This window comes from Branchiostoma lanceolatum, chromosome 9, assembly GCF_035083965.1.
Source record: "Branchiostoma lanceolatum isolate klBraLanc5 chromosome 9, klBraLanc5.hap2, whole genome shotgun sequence".
Lineage (NCBI taxonomy): Eukaryota > Metazoa > Chordata > Leptocardii > Amphioxiformes > Branchiostomatidae > Branchiostoma > Branchiostoma lanceolatum.
The window spans coordinates 12,198,733-12,221,052 of record NC_089730.1 but is presented as its reverse complement, the minus strand read 5'-3'; the positions used below and the strand labels follow the sequence as shown (position 1 = coordinate 12,221,052).

Below are 22,320 nucleotides of genomic sequence, written 5' to 3'. Positions count from 1 at the left end.
GTTTGGTATGTTTATGTTACAAAATGATACTGCATAGCAACAAGTAAGTAAGTATAGCAACATTAAACCTCAGAGTAAAGGTAGCCTTTCCCTTCAAATACACTGTGCTTCACCATCTAACATATAGAATGAATGAAGTTACAAAAGACAAAGCATCAACCTCATCAAGTCATCAAACCTTCACTCTCTCCTTTTTTCATGAACCTGAAAAGTAGCAGCTAGGCTTATGTTCAATGGTTTACCACTGATAATGCATCATGATATTATGTTAATGATCATGGTAATGATAAAGATTACAAGAAAACAATAAGAACAGCAATTTAGCAATTAAAAATCATGCCTCGCACATTATCTCTATTCATATCTAATAGCCTGACCTTAGAACCAGACTTTCCAAACGATCCTTTTGCACCATCCGCTCCAGGAAGGCCCTGCAATAGATAAATCCAAGAACATTCTAAATATTCAATAATGGAAGAATACATTCACATTTCGATGTTGAGTAGCTATACATATAAGATGTATGCAGGAGTTCATAAACAGAGTAGTCATAAAATTGTCACATCAAGCCTCACATAAACATGTAACTTACAGGATTTCCTCGCAGTCCTTTGGGTCCGATCGGCCCTTGAGTTCCACGTGGGCCCTGAAAGGACAATAGAAGGTCACAGTAGCTTAAAGTCACACTATCGCTATCTGAAGGTGTTGATAGCTTTTCAATACTGGTAGAACAATCATTATGGCGTTCAAACAGATTCATCGCAAAGTCACATCTTTTCACTTACAGGAGGTCCAAGCAGTCCATCCTTGCCTTGTGGTCCCTCTGGTCCAACTTCTCCCTACAACACAAAGTTTCATCTTTATATAGTTTACGAGGCACAATGTTGTAAAACATCCTGCATACATACATGCATACTTGAAAGAGTAAAAGTGAACCATGAATAAAGCTATCTGAAGAAATTTTGACTCTAAATTGATACAATGAATCAACAGGTGCATAGTGGTCAACCTTCATTGGTTCTTTAAACATAAGGCACATGCAAGCTGCCTATAAATTTCCAAAAGGTTTGTCTTTACTAACCAGCAAATTGGTCACTTCATCAACAATAACAAAATAAGACTTGTATGTGCCCTCCTCATTTGCTTAGTCATTGACTGCTAGCCATGGACATAATTATGGTTTCCTTCCACTGACTGAGGCATCCAATGTAATTTTGATTTACAGACCTTTCCACCTGGTGGCCCAGGTGACCCTGGAGTTCCTGGAAACCCGTCTTCACCCTGGAACACATGAAGTCATGTTCAACATCTAAGAAAACTATCCAAAACAATCTGGAGACTATAACTAAACAGATGTCAACAAATCTATAACATTTGTACTGTTAAGACAAGTGACTTTTTCATCTACAAATTGAAAATACATACAAGCAAAAGAACCTTTAAGTGTTTTCATTAACCTGACATCAGCAATTTAATGTTCAGGTTTAGATTTCTTTTTGGAAAACACACTTATATACAAACCTTCATTCCGGGCACACCTACTGGTCCCTGTATACCAATCTCACCAGTCTTGCCCTGATAATAGGGAAACACAAGACAGTGTACTTTACATCTCCTTCATACCACACTATACAAGATTTGACAGGACTTCTGTATTCTCTTACTGGTATTTGAATATCTACATGAAAAACCAACTGCTTAAAATTTACACAGTCGGATAGTCAAAAGAAACCATGATTGCACTGAGGAAATTAAGTCACTGACACAATTTCACACTTCCTGTGTAAATGATGCATATGAGTCTATGAGTATGTGTAATGCACAGGATGTTGCACAAAATGTTTACCAGGTATTGTTACAGTTATGTGTAAGTGTGTGATCAAGTATGAAGCCTTTAGAAGAATCAGACATCTATATATAACTGTACATGTCCTTTTATCCCACAATACTTACTCTGGGTCCTGGGTCTCCTTTCAGTCCAGGTGGTCCCTTCTCCCCTATTGGTCCCTGAGAAGGAATAAAGGCAGTCATACTTAACATTGTACACATGTAGGTGTAAAATCATTACAAGTGTTAAACAGCTCTCAATATGGGAAGAAAAAGTAAAGGGCTATGAAGTCTCATTGTCCAGCTGGTAGAATTCTGAACTGCGAGCTACTTACAGCTTTCCCTGGTGATCCAGCAGAGCCAGGTGGTCCTGGGTTTCCATTCACCCCCTGGAACAGTAAACACAATCTTAATGTTCACAGTTATATGCATTGAGTTGAAGGAATGCTTTGATAGATAGATAGACATATTGATAGATTTGATAGAAAGCAGTTTTCCTAAGCTGGTGCTGGCCACACCAAACCTAACAAAAGCTTAGGTCAAAGTGACAAGACAAAGTCTGTCCATGGTGCTGAAATGTTAATCAATTACAAAGTTATTTTGGCTTGATTCTAGAAGTCCACACAAAGATGCACAACAAACAAATTTTCCTTGTTATTATGCCAGGATTTTCCTGTCTACAGTGATTCTGTATGAGTTTCTGTGTGGCTCTATTTCAGATCTACTGACATAGAAAATATGAAATGATATTCCTGAGAAGTACAAGTTAGTAACGTTACTTACGAGGGCTCCTGGCGGTCCTTTGTCACCTGGCTCACCGGGATCTCCTCTTGGACCCTGTAGGTACATATGAATGCACACTTTAGAAGGTACTAAACCTGGGCATTTTTCTGCTCTTTCTATTGATGATTCTCAAATTAGACTGTATCATTTACACTATCCAACACACAATAATGAAAGGGAAAATTGCACTAAATTTCAGTTATATTTAGTTGGGTTCATATTCAACTTCTGACTTTGTCTATCAGAATTTTCTCTAATTTCATACACTATGTTGACAAGGACTACAAACCAAAAAAGTATGGATGGAAATGTGGAATACTTTTGAAAAATGTTACTTGAAACAACTGTACAGAATAGAAGTGTTACCGGTGGTCCTCTCTGTCCAACTTGGCCATCTGTCCCTGGAGGTCCTGATTTTCCCTATAGCAGGCATATAACAACATCTGATGACTGTTTTGATAATTTCCTGTTTTCCCTAACAAGTACTACCTCAAACTATCAACTTAGACTCTTTTCAAATTGTTAGTTTACATCAAATAATGGGGACAGCCTAATCTGTAATATATCTATAGTGATAGCAAGAAAAGCAAACAGCCCTCAGAAAAGTGTATATACACTAATTTTGGTAAATTCTGAAGAGATGCATTCTATCCATAAAACAAAAGAGAATAGAACAGACTGTACCGGTGGTCCTGTCATGCCTGGATCCCCCTGGGAACCATGTGCACCTGGGGGGCCCTAGGACAAGGTAAAACAAAGAAAAAGACTTAATCATCATCTCATGAAAGAAGATATGGCATAAAAACAATACGAGCAGGAACAGGCTGGAATTCAAGCAACGCAAAAAGACCTGTCCTTGGTACTGAAGTTCTTACCAATGCAATATAATTATTGTTGAATTCATTAATAGAGTTAAAACATATATCAAGTTCACTTAATATTGTGCTGCTGCTCTTGCATTGGATAAAATCTAAGATTCTCCTGACATTACGAAATACAGTCATGTATTTCATACATTTACCAACTCATTCGAAATGATGGACAAAATGTCATAATTCTTTTGTGTAGACTATGGGAATTAAACTTTGGGAATAAAGAACACCTATTCCCAAACTTTTAGCTCTTATAGATAGACATGCAACTGAGTAGTAAACTTTAAGGTAACTCCTCCATTGGCTGGTTTCTCAGTTTCAACATCCATTATAATTAGTAACAGACAAGCCTAATGTAGGTATAGCCTTCTGCCTACCGGTGGCCCGGGTAGCCCCTGCTCTCCAATCATACCAGAGTCCCCTGGTTCTCCCTGTGCAAGTAAAGAGAAGAGAGCAAAATTGTCAAAACACAGAAGTATGATAAGAAATACATGGCTCAAATGCATTAAGGTGAACACTAACTCCCACCCAGTACATGGAAACTCCACAGTAGAAGAGAAAATCATTCCTTGTCTGTGAAACCTATCATCAAAGGTATATATCTAAGAATACTCTGTAGCTGTGAGGAGAATGAGCACTACTTCCTCTTGACAATAATACAATTTTCAGGCCTCAAAGGTGCTTTAAAAAGTATATCAGACATCAGCTTCATGACATATTGAGAGTGTAGACTTGTTTTATCAATGTTCAAATCACCAGAAGGAATTCTCTGAATGATTCTTAAGTATAGATTTTGAGATAAAGAGTGAAGTTCCACTTACTGCTGGTCCAGGTGCCCCTTGTCTTCCCTTGTATCCCTCTGGGCCTGGTTCACCCTACACATAAACAAAACTTAACTGTATCATGGTACAAAGGAACAAAGGAAAACAACTTATTCAACATCCTGCTGGGTGCATTCAAATGCTGCTGTAGATTAGAAACATTTAACAGGCGATATGACCAATCATTTAGCTGTTGAACTCCTTTTGCATGTGTCAGCATTTGTTACAGGTTTAGATGTAATTGAAGGCTTACAAATGGTCCTGGTTCTCCTGGCTTGCCTTGGTCTCCCTCAGGACCCCGTGGACCCTGTAGAGATGGTGACGGTTAGTGGACAGAAATATGGCACTGGTCTACTACCTGGACTACACTATCAAACCTCATCAAAATGTTATGTTTACAAATTGATGAAGTCAAATTTTACGATAAATAAGTTATGATAAGTCATATACATACCAAAGAAACTAAACTTGAACAAACTCACCCTTGCCCCTTCTTCACCTGGCTCTCCAAGCTCACCATCAACTCCAGGTGTTCCCTGCAAAAGCACATGTACATTGTATGCTCTCAATACATGTACCTCTTTATGTATGCAATGTGTATGCAGTTCTGAGCCTGTGGCTTTTCATAGCTGATCATAACAATCATAATGAACCATTCATTCATTCAGTGCTGCATCCCTCAGTTCTTACTCTTCCATTCAGTTGTGTATCAATACTGGGTTAATGCACTAACACAGCTATGCCAGGCATAAAGCCAAATGAAATGACTCACCACAAAATTTTATTAATCATTTAGAACTTAAAGTTATCATTTAATATATATGAAATTCCAACTTACAGGTATTCCCGGAGGCCCTCTTGCCCCGTCTGGGCCCCTCGGTCCATCCTCTCCCTGTAGGACAACATTTAATGAGACTCAACACACATGAGAGGCTCCCACTAGCTATAGGGACAATAATGATTTGACATTGCCCAGTTCTTACAGTGACATTGTTCGTTCGTTCAGACCCTCGTAGTGCCTAGTGGCACATGGGGCAAGTTTCCTTGCCGTTTCGGTAGCAGGGTATATTATTACAGGGAGTGGTTGCTAGCCCTTCCCCTTTAATGTGCTTGAGGCACCATTTCAAACACGGGACCCCGATTTTAAGTCCCTTCCAAAAGACGGTGCAGCCCCAACCCTGATGTCCTGACCCCTGGATTTGAACTGGGTTTCCAAGTGACCATCTAAATTGAAACCAGGAGTTCAACTGTGAGACTGCTACCAATTGAGCCACAGGGACACCCCCATACAGTCACATAATGAGTAAGAATAAAAGCTCACCACCATGCCGTATATGCCTGGGTCTCCCTGCTGTCCAAGTGGGCCTGGGGGACCCTGCAGTGAACAAGTGAACATCATCCATTCATTCATAGGTTCAGATGCAGCATATCATAGTCAAGAAGTTCCAGCTATCCAGACTATTGCAAAGAGATAGACTTGTTTATGAGGACAAAAAAACTCCATGATATTACATGGCAACACATTGACCTCAAAGCATCTCTAACGTTCTTAAACTGCTTAAATAGACCGGGCTATCCCCGGAACCCATCCTTCTGTCATGGGATGGAAATTTGCTTGTTGGCACAGGGAAAATCAATCCAGTCCATATAAAAATCTCATCTTCTGATGACATGAAATAAATGAACGGATTTTCGTGAGATTAAAATGACAGATTTGACAATGACAAGAAAAGAATTAAAGCTGGAGACAGCCCTGTATTAGACTAACAGTATTTACTTGATAGTTGCTTTCAGCTGTCTATGCAACATAGTTGATGCAGTGTACAATGTGTCCATGAATGCTACTCACGTCTGGCCCTGGACTGCCTTTAGGTCCCGGAGGACCAGGTTTGCCAGGATCTCCTACAGAGCCTCTCTCCCCGTCAGCCCCTGGAGGTCCCGCAATACCTAGGGGACCCTACAGGACAAAGCAACTGTTCTTAATACATTGATGAAGGTTAGACATCCAGGTAATAAGATAAGGCAAAAATAGTTACTCAAGCAAATGTATAAGATTTTGAAAATTTTCTCCAGTTGCTTGAGTACCTATTTTTGGCCTAACTGTTAGTAAGATCCTTAAGAGCTTAATATGTAAAACTTGTAGTATGATTATGATAGCAAACTTCTTAGGATGTATGGAAATCAGTTTAGTTTGGAGACAATCAACACCGTGGGTAATACCAATGATTATTGAGTGTATAGAGTTAATGCTTACCATTTCTCCTTTCTTCCCAGGGAACCCAACAGGACCAGGAGCCCCATATATTCCCTGTGGACACAAAAATAAGGAATCAATAATACAACAACAACTGGAACAATAAACCCAAAGCCGCATCCTTGTTGGTCAGAAATTTGACTGAGGTGCATCCTTACTCATAATAAGAATGGTTTATTGGTCAGGAATTACCCGTGCAGTGGCAACCAGTGCTGAATTGCTGCAGGGTTTACAATCATATAATACTGAACAGATACATATTTGCTCCACACTTGCACTTTGTGGAAATGTTGCTAGGGTCTGGGCGGCTGCCATTCGGCGCCAGCAGGTGACCTCAATAAGACCTTCCCCAACCGAAGTCAGGTACCCATTCACACCTGGGTGGAGTGAGGAAAGTCGTGTAAAGTGCCTTTCCCAAGGGCACAACATCGGGGCATATCGGAGTTTCGAACCCGGGACCTCTCGGTTATGGGCTAAACACTCTACCGATTGCGCCACACAATGCCACATACTCTCTCATTGATTAAACTGCTAATAGTGATAGACAGCCAGGATCTGTCAATTATCTCACAGGTATTTTCAACTTCTTCATTATTCTCCTTGTCTAAGAATGTGTTGAAAGAAAGAACCTGGTGAATATTTCAATATTGTAGACTCTCAAGTGGCGGATGCCAGAGACTGGAACATATTTTTTGAACAACATCTATCCAATAACATTGGATGGGCTCGGGGACCTGCAAACATTGGCCAGTCTCAAAACATTGTGCTACAATTGAGAGAATACTGGGCCTATTACTGCCAGAAATGTTATTTACAGCTCTTTGGCCAATTGATTTTCCTGGTGTGCATAAAAGAGGAATGTCTACCTGTTGTCCAACTCTTCCTGGTGGACCTGGAGGGCCGTAGTCACCTGGGTCTCCCACATCTCCCTTCAGTCCCTGCGGACCTTGAGGACCGACTTTCCCCTTATCTCCCTGTTAGAATTCAGATTCATACCCACGTGAACACTCAGATGGTTGAATGCATGAGAATCTGACAATACACACTGCAGACAGCATTGTCACTGCAGACATCAACAGCAAAACTGAACATTAAGAAAGAGAACCCACAGATCTATCGTTCACTTAGATAATTGAAGCAACACAACCAAACAGTGTCTCAATCAGAGGATTCAAACTGAACAATATAATTACATATTCAGCTACGAATCATAAAAACTTACTGCAGGGCCCTCTGGTCCAGCAAGTCCTTGGTCACCTGGTATACCTGGAACACCCTGGAGAAATTCAAGCAAAAAGTAAAATGGGCTGCTATACATAAAAACCCTGGTACACAACTTATGAGACTTTGCAATAGCATTAAAAGTTTACAGCCTGGCCATGGATCCTTTCTAAAATATGTTTCATTAACATGGGTCAGCACACTTACATTAGGTCCAAGTTTACCAGGGGGTCCCTGTGCACCTTCCACTCCTCTGGGACCCTAAGATTTGACAAAGAACAATGTCAGAAATTTTCTAGATCAGGCTGTATAATAGAGATATGTCTCTACATCTTTGTCATAAATTGCTTGTCTGACTTGCCACTTTTTACACTTCAATCTTCATGGAAAGTATAGGGTAAAGCAGTCTAACCTCCGACTGAGGACGAAGCATGGCGCTTTGTCATTAGCTATTAGTGCAATTCGGCTCCGCTACGGTTTGTGTGTAAAGTATAACATGGAAAGTATAACCTGTCACACCTTTTTCAAACAATTGCACAAGACACGAACAGCTTGAAAAATAAAGCATACACCTGGTACTGAAGATAATAAAATCTTTCCTAAACATTACTTACGAACGGTCCAGGAAGCCCATCGAGTCCAGGTTCCCCTCTCTCTCCCTGAAAAAGATTAACAGTACTGTCCATTAGTACTGTCCATTAGTACAGTCCATTAGCACTGTCTCTTATGTGTACAATCAAGATAATTCATGTGCTTGTGCAAGGCAAAGCTACACATAGGAATAAAAACATAGAGATTGATTGGAATACCAGTAATGAAAAATGAATCAACATTCTGTGTTACTGTGTTCATTCTACATGATTATAAGCATGGTACTTACCGAAGGACCAGGTAAACCGGGCCATCCCGGAACACCTCTGGGACCCTAGGGAAGAAAAGGTTAAGCTTAACATCTTAGTGAGGATGGGAAGACCTATCCCTCCTTTTTTATCTGTAGTGCTAATGAAAACTTTAACTTGATTTTATTACTTTACCATTTCTAGTTTCTCCATGTTACAAGGTTGTTTGGATGTTGTAAGAAGAATGCAAATGTCACTTAGATGAAGATATGGAAAGAAAAGCAGAATGTATAGTTCTCACAGGCAAGCCTCCTTGTCCGATTCTTCCATGTTTACCCTTGGGTCCTGTGCGGCCCTGAAAATCACAAGAAAATTAACCATAGCGCAGGTTGTTTATCACTTTATAAAGTTATCTACCACGGCACTATCAAAAACATACAGGTACGATGGAAAACTAATGAAAAAGAAATACTAAAATGACAACATTTAGAACCATAAATAGTTTTTTGTTTGTGATCAGTTGCATTTCTGCAGACCCATAGGATTGGCAGCACCGTGACCCTACAATTTCAGTCATATACATAAAGCAATGTCATTAGGCTGACATATCATATAGTCTGATGATATCAGACTCAAAGACAAGAAATGAAAACCTAGTTTATTCTCAAAGATGCCGAATGATGGCGTTTCAGCACCAAGGAGAGGATTTAAAGGGCTGACGGTATAATTTACTTAAGTCATGTTTTCCTCTTTTTTACAGCTACAGCAACACTGCTCTAAGCAAAAAGGCTTCATATATACATAGTCTATCTACCAACACTATCAATCTAATAGAAAAGTCCAACTTAACAGAAGAGTCAAACTTACATTAGGACCTTGTGGTCCCATCTTTCCGATCTCCCCGGGCCAGCCTGGAATGCCCTGCAAAAATTCAAGCCATTAACTTTCCATGCTTTTGTGAAAGGTAAAAATGGGTTTGGCTTGGAGGTAGTTCAATATATCAAAACACTACAAAATCATATCATAGAACAAAGCTGCAAAAGTTATAGAAACTCACAATAGGTCCCCTAAGTCCAGGTGGACCTGGAGGGCCCAGTCTGCCAGGAAAGCCCTGAGAATGATAATGCAAAAGTTATGGAAACCTTTTGTTTCAGAAATTATGGTTGATAACTACAAGTATCCATCCACAAGAGAGTATGGACTTTATATCTACAGTCAAACCTGCCTAGGCGACCACCTTTTCAACGCGACCACCTGGCCATGGCGACCGCTTTTTCTCGGTCCCGAAAATTTTCCCCATAGGCACAAGCATTAAGCTGCCTGCCCAAGGCGACCACCCGTCCAACGCGACCGCGACCGCCACGAATTGGGACCGCACAGAGCACAATCCCTGCCCATGGCGGTCGCCTAATTTTCAAGCGTGTGGTGACATCAGATCATTTTGCTGTCGGATTTCACGGAAATGTTTTCAAGACTTTAAAGGACAAAAATATATATGGAATAGCAATGTTATACCATCGATTCCTCCATGAAGTGTTTTAATAAAACGTTCCCCCTATAAACATTGTAAAGACAAATGTTTGTGATGTTGTTGTGCCTATCGTAATCTTATAGTTTAACGTGAACTCAGTTTCGTTTAAACTCAACTTTCAAAACGAATACGTAGTGCATGGCGTCAAAAAGTCAGATTTCACAGAAATTACTATCTATTTCTTGTATTTTCAACAAAAATGTGTCTGTATCTTGCTAAATTCCGCCGAATAATTAATTCGCGGCGGGCAAAACATCAGGCGAGAAATGTTGTTCCTTGGTCCCGACGCCATCTTGGATTTCGGGCGGCCCGGATTTGGCGTACCGCTGACCTTTGTAAAACACGATGATTTTGTGTATGAACATTTACGAATACTCTAGTTATTGGTGAAAATCAAAATTCTTATTTTCTTTTTATTTCCATGAATCTCACAAACCTTTATTGGACGCTGTGCGTTCTGCTGCACTGACTTACCCTTCGATGCGGTGGCACAGAGCTTCGCGGCGCGGCGCGACGAAATCACCATTTTCATCTTTAGTTGTCAGATCGAAAATTTTTTGACCCTCAGGTTCATCCAGCGGTCGGCGACCCAAAAAAGGCTGGGACCAGCAGGCGTTTTCTAGGGATCTGTCTTAGGCCTTAAAACTTCGATGATGTGCGTGCCTTGTTTGTACTATTCAATGTAACGTGTGAATGCGGGAGGGCGCTGCGAGATCATCGAGGCAACCATCGTTTTGTAGTCAAAATTATGACGAAAATTTGGACACGATGTAGCGGTATACAATTATTACATCGATAACAGAAAATGTAATTTTTGTAGGATCTTTCTGTCAATGAGAATTGAACCTGGTGAGGGTCATGCTGTCTAAATTCACATAATTTTTTCATCATTTACGTACTGTATTTGAAAACCTCGACCTGGAAACATGTGAGTGGAATCCTCTTCATGGCGACCACCTGTCCATCGCGATCGTTTTTGCCCGGTCCGCCGGGTGGTCGCCTTGGGCAGGTTTGACTGTACATTGTATAGCTATAAAACTTCATACATGGAAGCAGAAAGTAGGCTTTTGTAAATTACGACTGACACTTCTAGGTCAGTGTACAGTGACAAAAATCAAGACATCTGTATTCTTACTCACCACAGGCCCTGGTGGACCTCTCGGACCATACTTGCCATCTTTACCATGTGGACCCTGTCAACACAAATGTAACCATTCTTAGAATTGTAAGTTACATCTTTACCATGTGGACCCTGTCAACACAAATGTAACCATTCTTAGAATTGTAAGTTACATCTTTACCATGTGGACCCTGTCAACACAAATGTAACCATTCTTAGAATTGTAGAATGTAGATTTCTCACAGGTAACTGAAATCACAATGACAAGATGAAACTCTGTACTTGTAGTAAAACTCTGTGGGAAACTTACAATGGCTCCAACCTGTCCCTCAGGCCCATCATCTCCTCTCTCCCCTTGCTCTCCCTGAAAACAAAGTCTGAGGTGAGAGATCTGAAACACAGACTGGGAAGATAAACTCTGCATACCATATGTTGTGATACAGACAGAACCCTTCAGAATCTAGATATGTCCATAGTGTTAGTCCAATACAACAATAACAGCGTTTTAGAAAATTGGGTTGATGGAGGTCTTTTGATTACTCATTGCAAAACAACTACGAAGCCTTTATTTCCAAGGATTACTGGTATTTGTTATCTTTAAAAGCACAATAAAGATTATGTTCATTATATCCTCCCAGTTCCACATTAACTGTTAATTCCTATAAGAGAAACAAGTGGACAGAAAAGTGGATGTAGTACAGTACCTTTAGTCCTTCCTCTCCAGGGGGCCCAGGCGGACCTTGTTGTCCCTTTGGAATGATGACACAGAAATTAGAATTTGACAAAAAAACACAAACAAAACAAGCATTATCTTCTTAACATCTTGATAAGAAATTAAGGAAACCAAGAAATAAAAGTTAGACAAAATGCACATTGTCAACTATTCCCTTAAATAGCTAAGAAGTCACACCGTGAGCAGCAAAATATAGCTAATTTGTAACAATCCAGTACAAAGCATATACTAGTAGTATTGTTCATACAACCTGCATTTTACAAAGTTAACAAAAAACAAAAAAAGATACTCAACCTTAGGACCAGGCAGTCCTGGTCCTCCCTCACCTCCCCTTGGTCCAGGAGGGCCCTACAAAATAGAGTTCACCATGAACACATCTATTTGAATATCACTCTGCTAGCCAATGGTGAGAAGAGCTGCCTTCATCCCCAAGAAAGAAACAAAGCAAGGTAATCATGATCATTTGATACACTGCAAACAAACTTTCACCATGTGTCAAAGTCAAACCCAAATTCGTTATGCTTGGCGATATCAGCTTGCAAACCCCTTGTGATTCACAGTGATTGGTTGACCCTTTTTTCACAAAGGGTCAAAAAGAGAATTGAACCTCAGTCATCTTACCCTTGGACCTGGTAGACCCTCATGTCCCATCATGCCATCTGCTCCCTGCAAGATCAAACAACAGAAATGCATGTGGTATCAGATCGGAACAACTTGACAAACAATTGAAATAACGGCAAAAGTGAAATAAAGGCCGCCTTGACCATTTGATCTAGACTTAAATTCCTTGTTCATAGAGCTTTCCAAAAAAGAAGCACACATTTGATACCATTGGATTCTGGTTCCTTTTCAATTTCATAACATTCTGAGTAAAAAAAATCATACAGCACTAGACAGGTGTATGAATTGGTATGCCATAAGCAGATGTTACATGTACCTTCTTGCCTGGGAGACCTCTGGGTCCACGGGGTCCTCTGCCACCTTCTTTGCCCTGAGTAATGATTCATATACAATTGTCAACTTGGACTGGAATGTTTTTATGGACATCCCCCACTTTGACAATGCATGAATAGTCTTTTCTGCTATCATAATCAAGATGTATTCATAACAAATTCATGGATTACGTCTAGAGTAGACATAATGATGGTACAATACATACACTAAGTCATTGTCTGAGTGGTAATATAGCTTCAATTTTGCAGCTTGCAAGAATGGTGATGTACCTTTTGGCCAGGTCTACCAATGTTCCCCGGGATACCAGGTGCTCCTTGTTGACCCTGCAATGCAAAACCAATAGGTAAATGGTAAACAAATACTCCATCAACTATACAAGTACAACAACAAAAAATGTAACAGCTGTCCTGTCAGTTAAAGTGACGTCACAATTTCTTTGTAAAAGTAGAGTGACTTGCATCAACTTCTGTGACTAGCATTGACTTCTGCTCCAACTATGTTTTCCATCCTGTGTTAATGTATACTATAAAACAGAATTGTTCTGGATGTTCTATATCGAATTTGCAATAAATCACAGATACCCAAAAACTGTGACATACCGGATCTCCCTTCAGACCGATCTCCCCGTGAGCACCCGTCTGGCCTGCCTCCCCAACTTCTCCCTCATAGCCTGGAGGACCAGGCTTCCCAGAGGGTCCCGAGGCTCCCTGGGAAGGATAGAATCATGTTATAGTTAGATAACGTTTCATGCACCATAGACATATATTTTTGAAAAATCATGAATGCATTGGAAGGGTACATCTCTAAACTTCAAGACCTTTTTCATTGTAATTGGTAGAATGTCAATTGCAATGATTGTGGGGTTTAAACAGTGTTTGTATATAGTAATGTTAATGTTAAACATTCCTACCTTGTCTCCCTTTGGTCCAGCATTGCCTTTAAAGCCTGGATGGCCCATAAAACCCTGTGGAAAAAGAAAATAGATGTAAGTCTATCAACAGACTTTTCTGTTAATAACAAATGAGTCAAAGTAAGAACCCTTTCTGCTCTACTGTACACTGGCACTACAGTTGCTTCAGTATCATACTTACTGGGTCACCGGGTTTTCCTTTCTTTCCTGCTCTTCCTGATGCTCCCTGGAACAGAACAATGTTTCTTACTTACATAGCCAAAACTATCTGTGGAAGCTTTGTGCAAGTAGGAAACTCTCATTTAACCATATCAGGTATGATTTAGAATGGAGTACCATTATGGTACATAACTTGAACTTCTAGTAATTGTGCAACAAGGCATTCATACAACACACCATAGGATAGTTGTGATAAAGATCGTCATACATGTATTGAGTACCTAAGTTGTTAGAAATGATGACGTTTATTGCTTCTCTGCCCCACCTTTTGTCCCATTTTTCCAGCAGGTCCTCTATGTCCAATTGGCCCTTCTGGTCCCTAGATAGGAGGAAATGTTTTACTTTTTACCACATGAGGATATCATCACATCTAAACTTGGGTCATACATGAAGTAAACTTTTCTAAGTTGATTGTATCTTGTGATGAAAATAAATGAAACCAGGGATATCTGGATATATGCTAGTTATGCCATAGTGGTATCTATGGATATATTGGACACCAGCTAGATTAAATCAAAGAGCCAACATGACAAGCACTTAATAGTCACATCTTAACACAAGCTCTTGCTACATCCAAATGAGTGATCACAGTCTTAACGAATTTTCAAGATGGCATTATGGCATACAAAGAAAGTAATCAATCTTACTCTTTCTCCTTGGTCTCCTTTCAGACCAGGATGTCCAGGAATACCCTAGAAGAAAAGAAGATTAGCCCTTTGAATATTTGTACTGCACTTATGCCAGAAACATTTATTGAATTTATAGAATTTAATCTCCGTAATGTTACAAAGATCCAAGGCTAGTGGGTTAAACATTCAGTCATCTACATGTGTATCTTAGGCATCAAAATTTTTTGGTTATGAAAGGCTTCAATAGATCCAGTATACAGTAGCTCAATCCAAAGCATTAATACTTCCAAAAGTAGTCACTGCTAGATATGACAAATGGCTGAAAAATGTAGAAAAATCTTCTTTTTCTAAAATGATTTCAAACAAAAGACAGTTAGTTATGCATCCTTTTACAGACAAACTTAGTGTTTCTCCTATAATGAGCAACCAAATACACATCAACAGGTGAGTACAGTTTCATGCAAGACATTTGGATACACATTAAGTAATTACCGCCTTGCCTATGATGCCTCTTGGTCCACTCCTCCCAGGCCCTCCTTGTGCACCCTACAGGGAATATCAAAACAGGGGGACTCGGATCTGCATAATCTGATGTTCCTCCATTCCAATTAATTATTGGATCCAAATCACTAGTTTTTTTCCTTGTGTTTCTACTTGTTAACTTTTTTTTCACTGTATTTGACACTCATCAGCTCAAAACAGCTTCAATGCAATTTGTTTGTAAACTCATTTGTATAAGGAAAATGAAAAGTGAAAATAATGCCAGATATGCATATAAGAGTTTGCATCTGTCAGAAATACTTCAACTGTCTTCATACTCAATACTCAATGTACATGTAGAAGCAAATTTTGCTACATGTGGAATATGGTGATTCCATATTACATATAATATCACAAAAAACAATGATGAGAACCACAGCACTTACTGTTCTTCCTCTTATGCCTTGTAGACCAGCTGGACCTCTGTCCCCCTAAAGAACAGCACAGATACAACAAACAGTCACATTCCATCTCCTTGGTGCTGAAAAACCTTCCCCTACCAAAAAAAGCTGCCTACATGTCAGTAACACTACAGAGCAGATTAAGTGCGCACTTTGCAACTACATGATTGTCATTTTGAAGCTTGAGTTGAACAATAGAAGTTTCAATCGTCAAATTTCTAGAAGTAGGTCAATGAAAATCACTTTGATGAGTCTCTGTAATACAGAAAATACATATTTTACGAGCAATCTCATCATGAGATCAACTCTAAACCAATTATGTTCATTGCACTATACAGCTGCAGTTTGAAATGAGTACACAGATAGGTGCTTCACACATTTTAGGAGCTGAAATGCCTTCCATTGTCATTCACATAAATGTAAACTATCATACACCTCCCAAACAGATCTATAGGAGGGCATACAATGACTCCATGAGTTATCACAACACATGTTGTAGAGAGAGATGCACATCCAAACCTTTGGTCCCTTCTTCCCATCTTTGCCCAGTGCTCCAGGAAGCCCTCTTGTACCCTACATCAGGATATAATCCATGTCAAGTGGGGATCACTGTACAGACACTCTATAAGGTCAACAGTGACTGTAATATAACTTTCAAAGCCATTAGATTTACATGTACAGAATGTATGCCTTTCAAAACTCTAGGAGAAACTTTCTACCATAGTTACATATTCATTAATGTAGCATCTACTTAGTTAAGTCTAGTGTCATTCCCAAAACTAACAAATTGTTTTTTTTATTTTCTGGTTGTTTATGCTAACCCTGTCTTATGATGATATGATGATGCTTACCCCTGGTCCAGCTGGACCTGGTAAACCCTGCTGGCCAGCAACACCCTGCATAATAACAGGAAAAATCTGGAGTCTTCATGGTGTTCGTTCATGCTATGAGATGTTTTAATGCTATCCAGCAGGCTGACTTTCTTCCATTCTAAGAAAGTTGGCAACTTGGAATATGTTCTTCTGAGAAGAAGAGTAATGTAGCCTTCATTCCTCAACCTACAGTACCTTGTGTATTCTTACTACATCTACTAATATGATGTTCATTGATTAATGTACAATAAAGGTCTTCATTCATTCATGAAAGAAGGAACTGCGTCCTTTAGAACAAGTTTTCTTACCGGAGGTCCTTCACTTCCTCTTGGTCCTCTTTCCCCCTGATCACCTGGCTCACCCTGGGTGGAAAATGAAGGAAAACCATGTGTACATGTAAGCACTCTTTCTCACAGGTAACTTGAGGAAAGTAGAGGTAAGGCACCTGGTACAGGTACCTATAGCCCTTTTTGAGGCGGTAGGGGCAGTGGGTTGTTAAACTGTGTCTAGGGCATGGCACTGGAAGCAGAGCCCAACCCTCTCCTTACACTGCCTTTTACCACTCCAATCAAAGGCAGGTATCATTTTTATCAGGAATCAAACCTGTGACCTCTCAATCTCATGTCAGCTAGCCTAGCCACTCGGCAACTCAACGCCACTCAAACATAGGGAGGATGCTTCATCAACAACTGACAGAAGGGCTCAATCAAAAGCCACGGACAAGGTAAGATTATGATTCCGAGGGTTAAACCTATTTCCTTACCGGCAGTCCTGGAGGTCCATCCATCCCTGGGTCACCTTTGTCTCCCTTAGGGTGGTAAAAGACAGATATCAAATATATCATTCAGAATGAACAGACGGAATGGACACAACAGCATAGTACAACTTTGATCACAAGTTAGGTAGGAATGAATGAATGAATGAATGCAGAGGTTTAATTCTTGTTAAAATCTGACCTTAGGTCCAGCTGGCCCTTGCATTCCTGGTCTTCCTGGCTTCCCATTAAAACCCTGAAACAGAAGTTATTTCAATGGCACAGTGGTAACAATGCTACAATTCTAAACCATACAACATACATTGGCACAATACTGTCTGATAGTCAACATTGGTGTAATCTACATTAAATTTAGTGAAGCTCTGTGTTCAGGTCTCAGAATATCTACTGGCACATACCTGGTTCCCTGGCATTCCAGGCAATCCCATGTTTCCACGGTCCCCATCTTTACCCTATGGGCAAAGACATAACGGTTAGTTTGCGGGGGATTCTACACCAGAGTTTCGAATTTCAAAGATAAAAGTCAACAACTGGCTTTCATACAATCATTTATAGATGGGATCTTCCAGACTTTACTTTGTGCACTCCTCAAAGGAAATTATTACAAATTTTACATTATCATGAGTGTGCAATCGAGTCTTCTTATACATGTAAGCGGTAACAATTTTGACTGATGTTACATGTATATATATCATGTTGATGTTGCCTACCTCTTGCCCTATTTCTCCCGGGTCGCCAGGTGACCCACGCTTGCCAGCAGGTCCTTTCCTTCCTGGTCTTCCCAGAATGCCGGCTGCACCCATTGAACCCTGTGGGCCCTAAGATATACACAGGAAATTTGTTCCCATCATATTGCAGGTTTGTTCGTTTGTTTGTTTGTTTGTTTGTACTTCCATTTTACCTTGATGATAGTCCCAATCAGATGGGTGGGTTTACCTCAAATCTATCAATACGTCATATCAAAAGTATGATAATGAGTGTCACTGACTAATTCATGAAAATAAAGAAATAAAGCGTTGTCATTTAGTCCATGTATTTGGTAAACTCCTGAGACAATAGTCTATTGGAAGATGGACTGCTATAGCAAGTGGGAAACTTAAAACAGCCATGCAAATTATTCAGTCAGCTGTCTGAAAAGTAGAATCATGTTGGTCTCCAACCCACCGGGGGTCCAGGTGGTCCCCTCTCTCCCTGCCTGCCACGCGTTCCTCGGGGACCCTGCGGATAGCGCAGAGGAGTTAGCATATCAATGCATTCTACTACACAAAGACCATTCTCATAGTAAAAGCTGGATTTAATAGGTATCAGGGAAATGTATACTGCATCCACACACTACAAACTCTGCGCCTAAATCAACAATTCTGTTGAAGGGGCTACCCAGATGTCTTGAAGATGTAATAAATAAAAAAGACTTTAACAGAAAAACGACAAGTAGAAGGCACTACTGAACAGCTGTTAAATGTTGTTATGTCATCTTACCCTGACTCCCCTCAGTCCTGGTGATCCTGGCTCTCCTGGCATCCCCCGGGGTCCCTGTACATCATGGAAACAAACAAGGCAGACTGCAGAAACGTCTCATGCTCTCAAACAATGTAAACTCTTAGTTATAACTTAGGAGGTTGTTAAAAGTAACAACAATAAGAGAGTTAGATATAGATATACATAAAGGAATTGATGTCTTTTCTCAATCTTGATGATGCAGGCTTTTAGTTATCAAGTTAAGATGTGGATGAAATGGAAGACAGATACAGTATTGAGAGTATCATAGTCTTCAGCTGCAATCACTGCTAGTATCATCATTGGGCTATCTGCAAAACACACTCTGATATGCCCATTAGTATTTAGTAGACTATTATATGATTGTTGTACGTTTGAGCACAGGGTAAGTATCTAGATCACGCAGTCATTTTGTTAATCATTTGTAGATAAAATATGAATGAATATTAAACATTTTGTCAGTCAAATATCATAACAAACTTGTGAGAATAGTTTGCATTATCCCGAATCATTCAATGACAAGTCCCACAAATTGGGACAGATAGAGTAGAAATCCAACTAACCGGCACCCAGCTTCCCTCCAACAGTGAGATGTACTCTTCCCTGGAGAGCTGCCAACAACAACGGAAAGTGTAAGCAAAACAAATCTACATAAATTTTGTATACTATTAGACATATCTAAGATGTGAGAAAAACAGGAGTAAGGAACACGATAGAACTGTGGTAAGAGCAGCATGGGTTGATTCTTGGGTCTTCATGCCATGAAATCTACAAACTTTTAAGGTATTGTCAAAAAGCTTCATGAGGAATCCCTTTGTAATAGAAGTGGGTAGGTCTGACTTCAAACAGAGCAAAGAGAGCCCTAAAGTTGACCCGCACATCTCAAGTCGCAGCTCAATTGTCCATGGTTTTTCCTTCTCTCTCTCCTAACATTACTGATTTTCAAAAATCATCACCTGCGAGGTACTGATAACAATTAGTTTGTTGAGTTTTGGTGGACATTCATTAAAAGCTTCTGGTTGAGGCTGAGAACTTATTGAACGCCTCTCTCATAATCACCCCATGATAGGTCCTGGTTCATCTATTCTTGCTACTCACCCCTGGCCCGGCTCCAGGTGGGATCCTGGGACCTGCTCCAGGGCCTGGTGCCACAAACCCTGGTGGGACTGGCCTGCCACCGTACCCGTCCGCGCCAGGAGCGGGCATGCCTCCGTGGAAGGTAGGCATCACGGGGGGAACGCCAACCTGTGTCGGGGGGTATAAAGGATAACCATCCGGACCAACCAGAGAGTCATCCGGTCCAACAGGAACTGGATATCCATCTGGTCCTACTCGTTCTGATGGTGGTTCGACTGGATTTATGAGAGGGTAACCATCGGGGCCTATAACCGGGCCTCCGTCTGGTCCGATAACCATCGGATACTCCCCTGGTCTGAGGGGCTGTCCGTCCGGTCCTTCCACGGTTTGTGGTACTGGGATGGGGTTCCCATCTGGCCCGAGGACTCGACTTCCATCCGGCTCCAACAGAAAACCATTGGGTTCTACGTATCCGTAGCCAATAATGGTTCCATTCGGTAAGACTCTGAATCCGCCGTCGATGTCCACGGGTTCGCTGGAAGCACCTCCCGTGACAACTGAGGGGAGCTGCGGCTGCGCTACCTCACCTGGAGTAAAGGGAATACTGCTCTCTATGACACTGCCATTTGATTCTACATCTACAGCAGATACAACGGTCTCATCAACTACTGGTACCTGGCCAGCTGGGAAACTGCCAACCGATACAATGTCACCCTCTCCAGTTCCAGTCAACAGAACACTGTCTCCATTTCCAGGATCCAAGTCAACCTGGCCGGCTTGAAAGCTAGGCGGAGGTGCTACTTGTTCCTTGACAACCGAGACATGTCCGTCTGTCGGCTCCCCTTCGTCAAACACACCTACTCCCTCCTCTACATCAGGGTTAGTTTCAAACGTAACAGACGGAATACTACCTGGTTCGCTTGCCGTACCGTTGCGAGTCCTTGTGATTAAGTTTCGTGTCGTTTGGTTCAGAAGGTCAGAGAGCGTTCCACCATTGGTGTCAACTGAAGTCGAGTTTGCGTCTAGGGTGAAGTTCTGATGCAGATCCCATCCTGGGGACTTGAAAGGGAAAAGTTCATGTTACAAAATACATAAATTGGATGAACATCAGTTGGGCTGGAAAATTTATGGCTGCCAAAAAAATTCAACCTTGCCATATATAGTACTTAAACTGTGCAACTAAGTCCATTCATTCATCCTTCCCTTTATTTATGACATTGAAGGATGATGAGCATTCCGAAATTCTATTCTTTTGTGTCATACAACATGATTTATTTTCTATCATTGACTTCAGATGTTGACCTACAACAAATTGTTTCATTATTGTAAGATTAGAACATAAGCTTCTTAAAATCATCATCACATGGGAATGATTATATGATCCTTGATCCAAAGCCTGTAAGTTCTTAAGTCGGATGCCTGGAGATATTGGGAAACTAACAGTGCTATGTAAACACGCAGGTCAATTTTCAATCAAAAGGAATTATCACAGATTTTCTAAAAAAAGCTACAACTTCAGACATATGCACATCAGATCAGAAACGGCACATTGCATCTTAAAAGTGACTATCATTTGTATCTAAAAAATCTGGAAACATAAAAAAATTTTATGCTTAAAGACTTAAAGAAGGTAATAATAAAACACATCTCCTCAAAAACGTACGACATTTTATGACATATTACAATAATGTCAGATGATATCCAAACCGAACAAAATACAAAACAATGAGTAAGTACAAACAAACAAAACACAAGGAAAAGAAGAAAAAACACTTTCTAAAAGAAATAATCAGTAACAGAAGAACAATAACCTAATTTTAGACCAACAATTCTGGAGTGTGTACTATTACTTAAGCAATAAAAGCAGACCAATTTGATTAAAGCATTAACGCTGTAGCACAATATCTGCCAACAAATTTCACGTCCCATCCAACAACTCAAATCAAAATACTCCAATCTTAGTATCTTAGCAACACCTTCAAAGTCTGACACTGGAGGAAATATTTTCTAAGTTCCCTAGGCAATTGGCACCCATCACATGCATCAGATTAGCACTTAAGAGCATGCAAGACACGCAAACATTCACCATAAGCTATGGATAAGGAACAGGTAGAAGACACCTACGCATAAGTACATGTAGGTCATACAGCATGGCAGGAAGACGGATAAACAATTCTCTGGCATCGTTGCATGAAGCTTTGCCAAGGACCATTTTAGAAGGATGACACCGGCTCAAGTTTAAGGTATCCTGGTCAAGAGAGTCACCTTCAGCGTTGACCTCGTGTCGTTCTGGTCCAGCCAGACATTCAATAATCCGCTCTATTATGAATACAGTTGACCCGATCTTGACTATGTAACTGATACAGCCATTTTTCTCTGGATGTTCCTACATCATCTGTCTTAGATTTAATGTATGCCCCAAGGGAATCACCACCCTTAGCTACA

The 22,320-nt window shown here is 40.5% G+C and overlaps 1 protein-coding gene across 1 annotated transcript in view; it reads right to left on the bottom strand.

Annotated features, from left to right (window-relative positions):
• LOC136442607 (collagen alpha-1(I) chain-like) overlaps nucleotides 1-22,320 on the bottom strand; it is a 77,384-nt gene that overhangs the window by 12,069 nt on the left and 42,995 nt on the right. The window contains exons 12-62 of the mRNA XM_066439552.1: nucleotides 19,897-20,934; nucleotides 19,362-19,409; nucleotides 18,781-18,834; nucleotides 18,466-18,519; nucleotides 18,012-18,119; nucleotides 17,700-17,753; nucleotides 17,483-17,536; nucleotides 17,290-17,334; nucleotides 16,835-16,888; nucleotides 16,506-16,550; nucleotides 16,174-16,227; nucleotides 15,640-15,684; nucleotides 15,206-15,259; nucleotides 14,732-14,776; nucleotides 14,350-14,403; nucleotides 14,047-14,091; nucleotides 13,866-13,919; nucleotides 13,555-13,662; nucleotides 13,225-13,278; nucleotides 12,939-12,992; nucleotides 12,623-12,667; nucleotides 12,296-12,349; nucleotides 11,973-12,017; nucleotides 11,579-11,632; nucleotides 11,288-11,341; nucleotides 9,675-9,728; nucleotides 9,485-9,538; nucleotides 8,919-8,972; nucleotides 8,659-8,703; nucleotides 8,393-8,437; nucleotides 7,986-8,039; nucleotides 7,780-7,833; nucleotides 7,424-7,531; nucleotides 6,558-6,611; nucleotides 6,153-6,260; nucleotides 5,625-5,678; nucleotides 5,142-5,195; nucleotides 4,786-4,839; nucleotides 4,557-4,610; nucleotides 4,304-4,357; nucleotides 3,860-3,913; nucleotides 3,295-3,348; nucleotides 2,977-3,030; nucleotides 2,611-2,664; nucleotides 2,163-2,216; nucleotides 1,954-2,007; nucleotides 1,522-1,575; nucleotides 1,228-1,281; nucleotides 786-839; nucleotides 593-646; nucleotides 378-431 (exon numbers count right to left, since the gene is read on the bottom strand). Of these exons, the coding sequence (XP_066295649.1) occupies nucleotides 378-431; nucleotides 593-646; nucleotides 786-839; nucleotides 1,228-1,281; nucleotides 1,522-1,575; nucleotides 1,954-2,007; nucleotides 2,163-2,216; nucleotides 2,611-2,664; nucleotides 2,977-3,030; nucleotides 3,295-3,348; nucleotides 3,860-3,913; nucleotides 4,304-4,357; nucleotides 4,557-4,610; nucleotides 4,786-4,839; nucleotides 5,142-5,195; nucleotides 5,625-5,678; nucleotides 6,153-6,260; nucleotides 6,558-6,611; nucleotides 7,424-7,531; nucleotides 7,780-7,833; nucleotides 7,986-8,039; nucleotides 8,393-8,437; nucleotides 8,659-8,703; nucleotides 8,919-8,972; nucleotides 9,485-9,538; nucleotides 9,675-9,728; nucleotides 11,288-11,341; nucleotides 11,579-11,632; nucleotides 11,973-12,017; nucleotides 12,296-12,349; nucleotides 12,623-12,667; nucleotides 12,939-12,992; nucleotides 13,225-13,278; nucleotides 13,555-13,662; nucleotides 13,866-13,919; nucleotides 14,047-14,091; nucleotides 14,350-14,403; nucleotides 14,732-14,776; nucleotides 15,206-15,259; nucleotides 15,640-15,684; nucleotides 16,174-16,227; nucleotides 16,506-16,550; nucleotides 16,835-16,888; nucleotides 17,290-17,334; nucleotides 17,483-17,536; nucleotides 17,700-17,753; nucleotides 18,012-18,119; nucleotides 18,466-18,519; nucleotides 18,781-18,834; nucleotides 19,362-19,409; nucleotides 19,897-20,934 (3,867 nt within the window). The remainder of the gene's footprint in view (nucleotides 1-377; nucleotides 432-592; nucleotides 647-785; nucleotides 840-1,227; nucleotides 1,282-1,521; nucleotides 1,576-1,953; nucleotides 2,008-2,162; nucleotides 2,217-2,610; nucleotides 2,665-2,976; nucleotides 3,031-3,294; nucleotides 3,349-3,859; nucleotides 3,914-4,303; nucleotides 4,358-4,556; nucleotides 4,611-4,785; nucleotides 4,840-5,141; nucleotides 5,196-5,624; nucleotides 5,679-6,152; nucleotides 6,261-6,557; nucleotides 6,612-7,423; nucleotides 7,532-7,779; nucleotides 7,834-7,985; nucleotides 8,040-8,392; nucleotides 8,438-8,658; nucleotides 8,704-8,918; nucleotides 8,973-9,484; nucleotides 9,539-9,674; nucleotides 9,729-11,287; nucleotides 11,342-11,578; nucleotides 11,633-11,972; nucleotides 12,018-12,295; nucleotides 12,350-12,622; nucleotides 12,668-12,938; nucleotides 12,993-13,224; nucleotides 13,279-13,554; nucleotides 13,663-13,865; nucleotides 13,920-14,046; nucleotides 14,092-14,349; nucleotides 14,404-14,731; nucleotides 14,777-15,205; nucleotides 15,260-15,639; nucleotides 15,685-16,173; nucleotides 16,228-16,505; nucleotides 16,551-16,834; nucleotides 16,889-17,289; nucleotides 17,335-17,482; nucleotides 17,537-17,699; nucleotides 17,754-18,011; nucleotides 18,120-18,465; nucleotides 18,520-18,780; nucleotides 18,835-19,361; nucleotides 19,410-19,896; nucleotides 20,935-22,320) is intronic.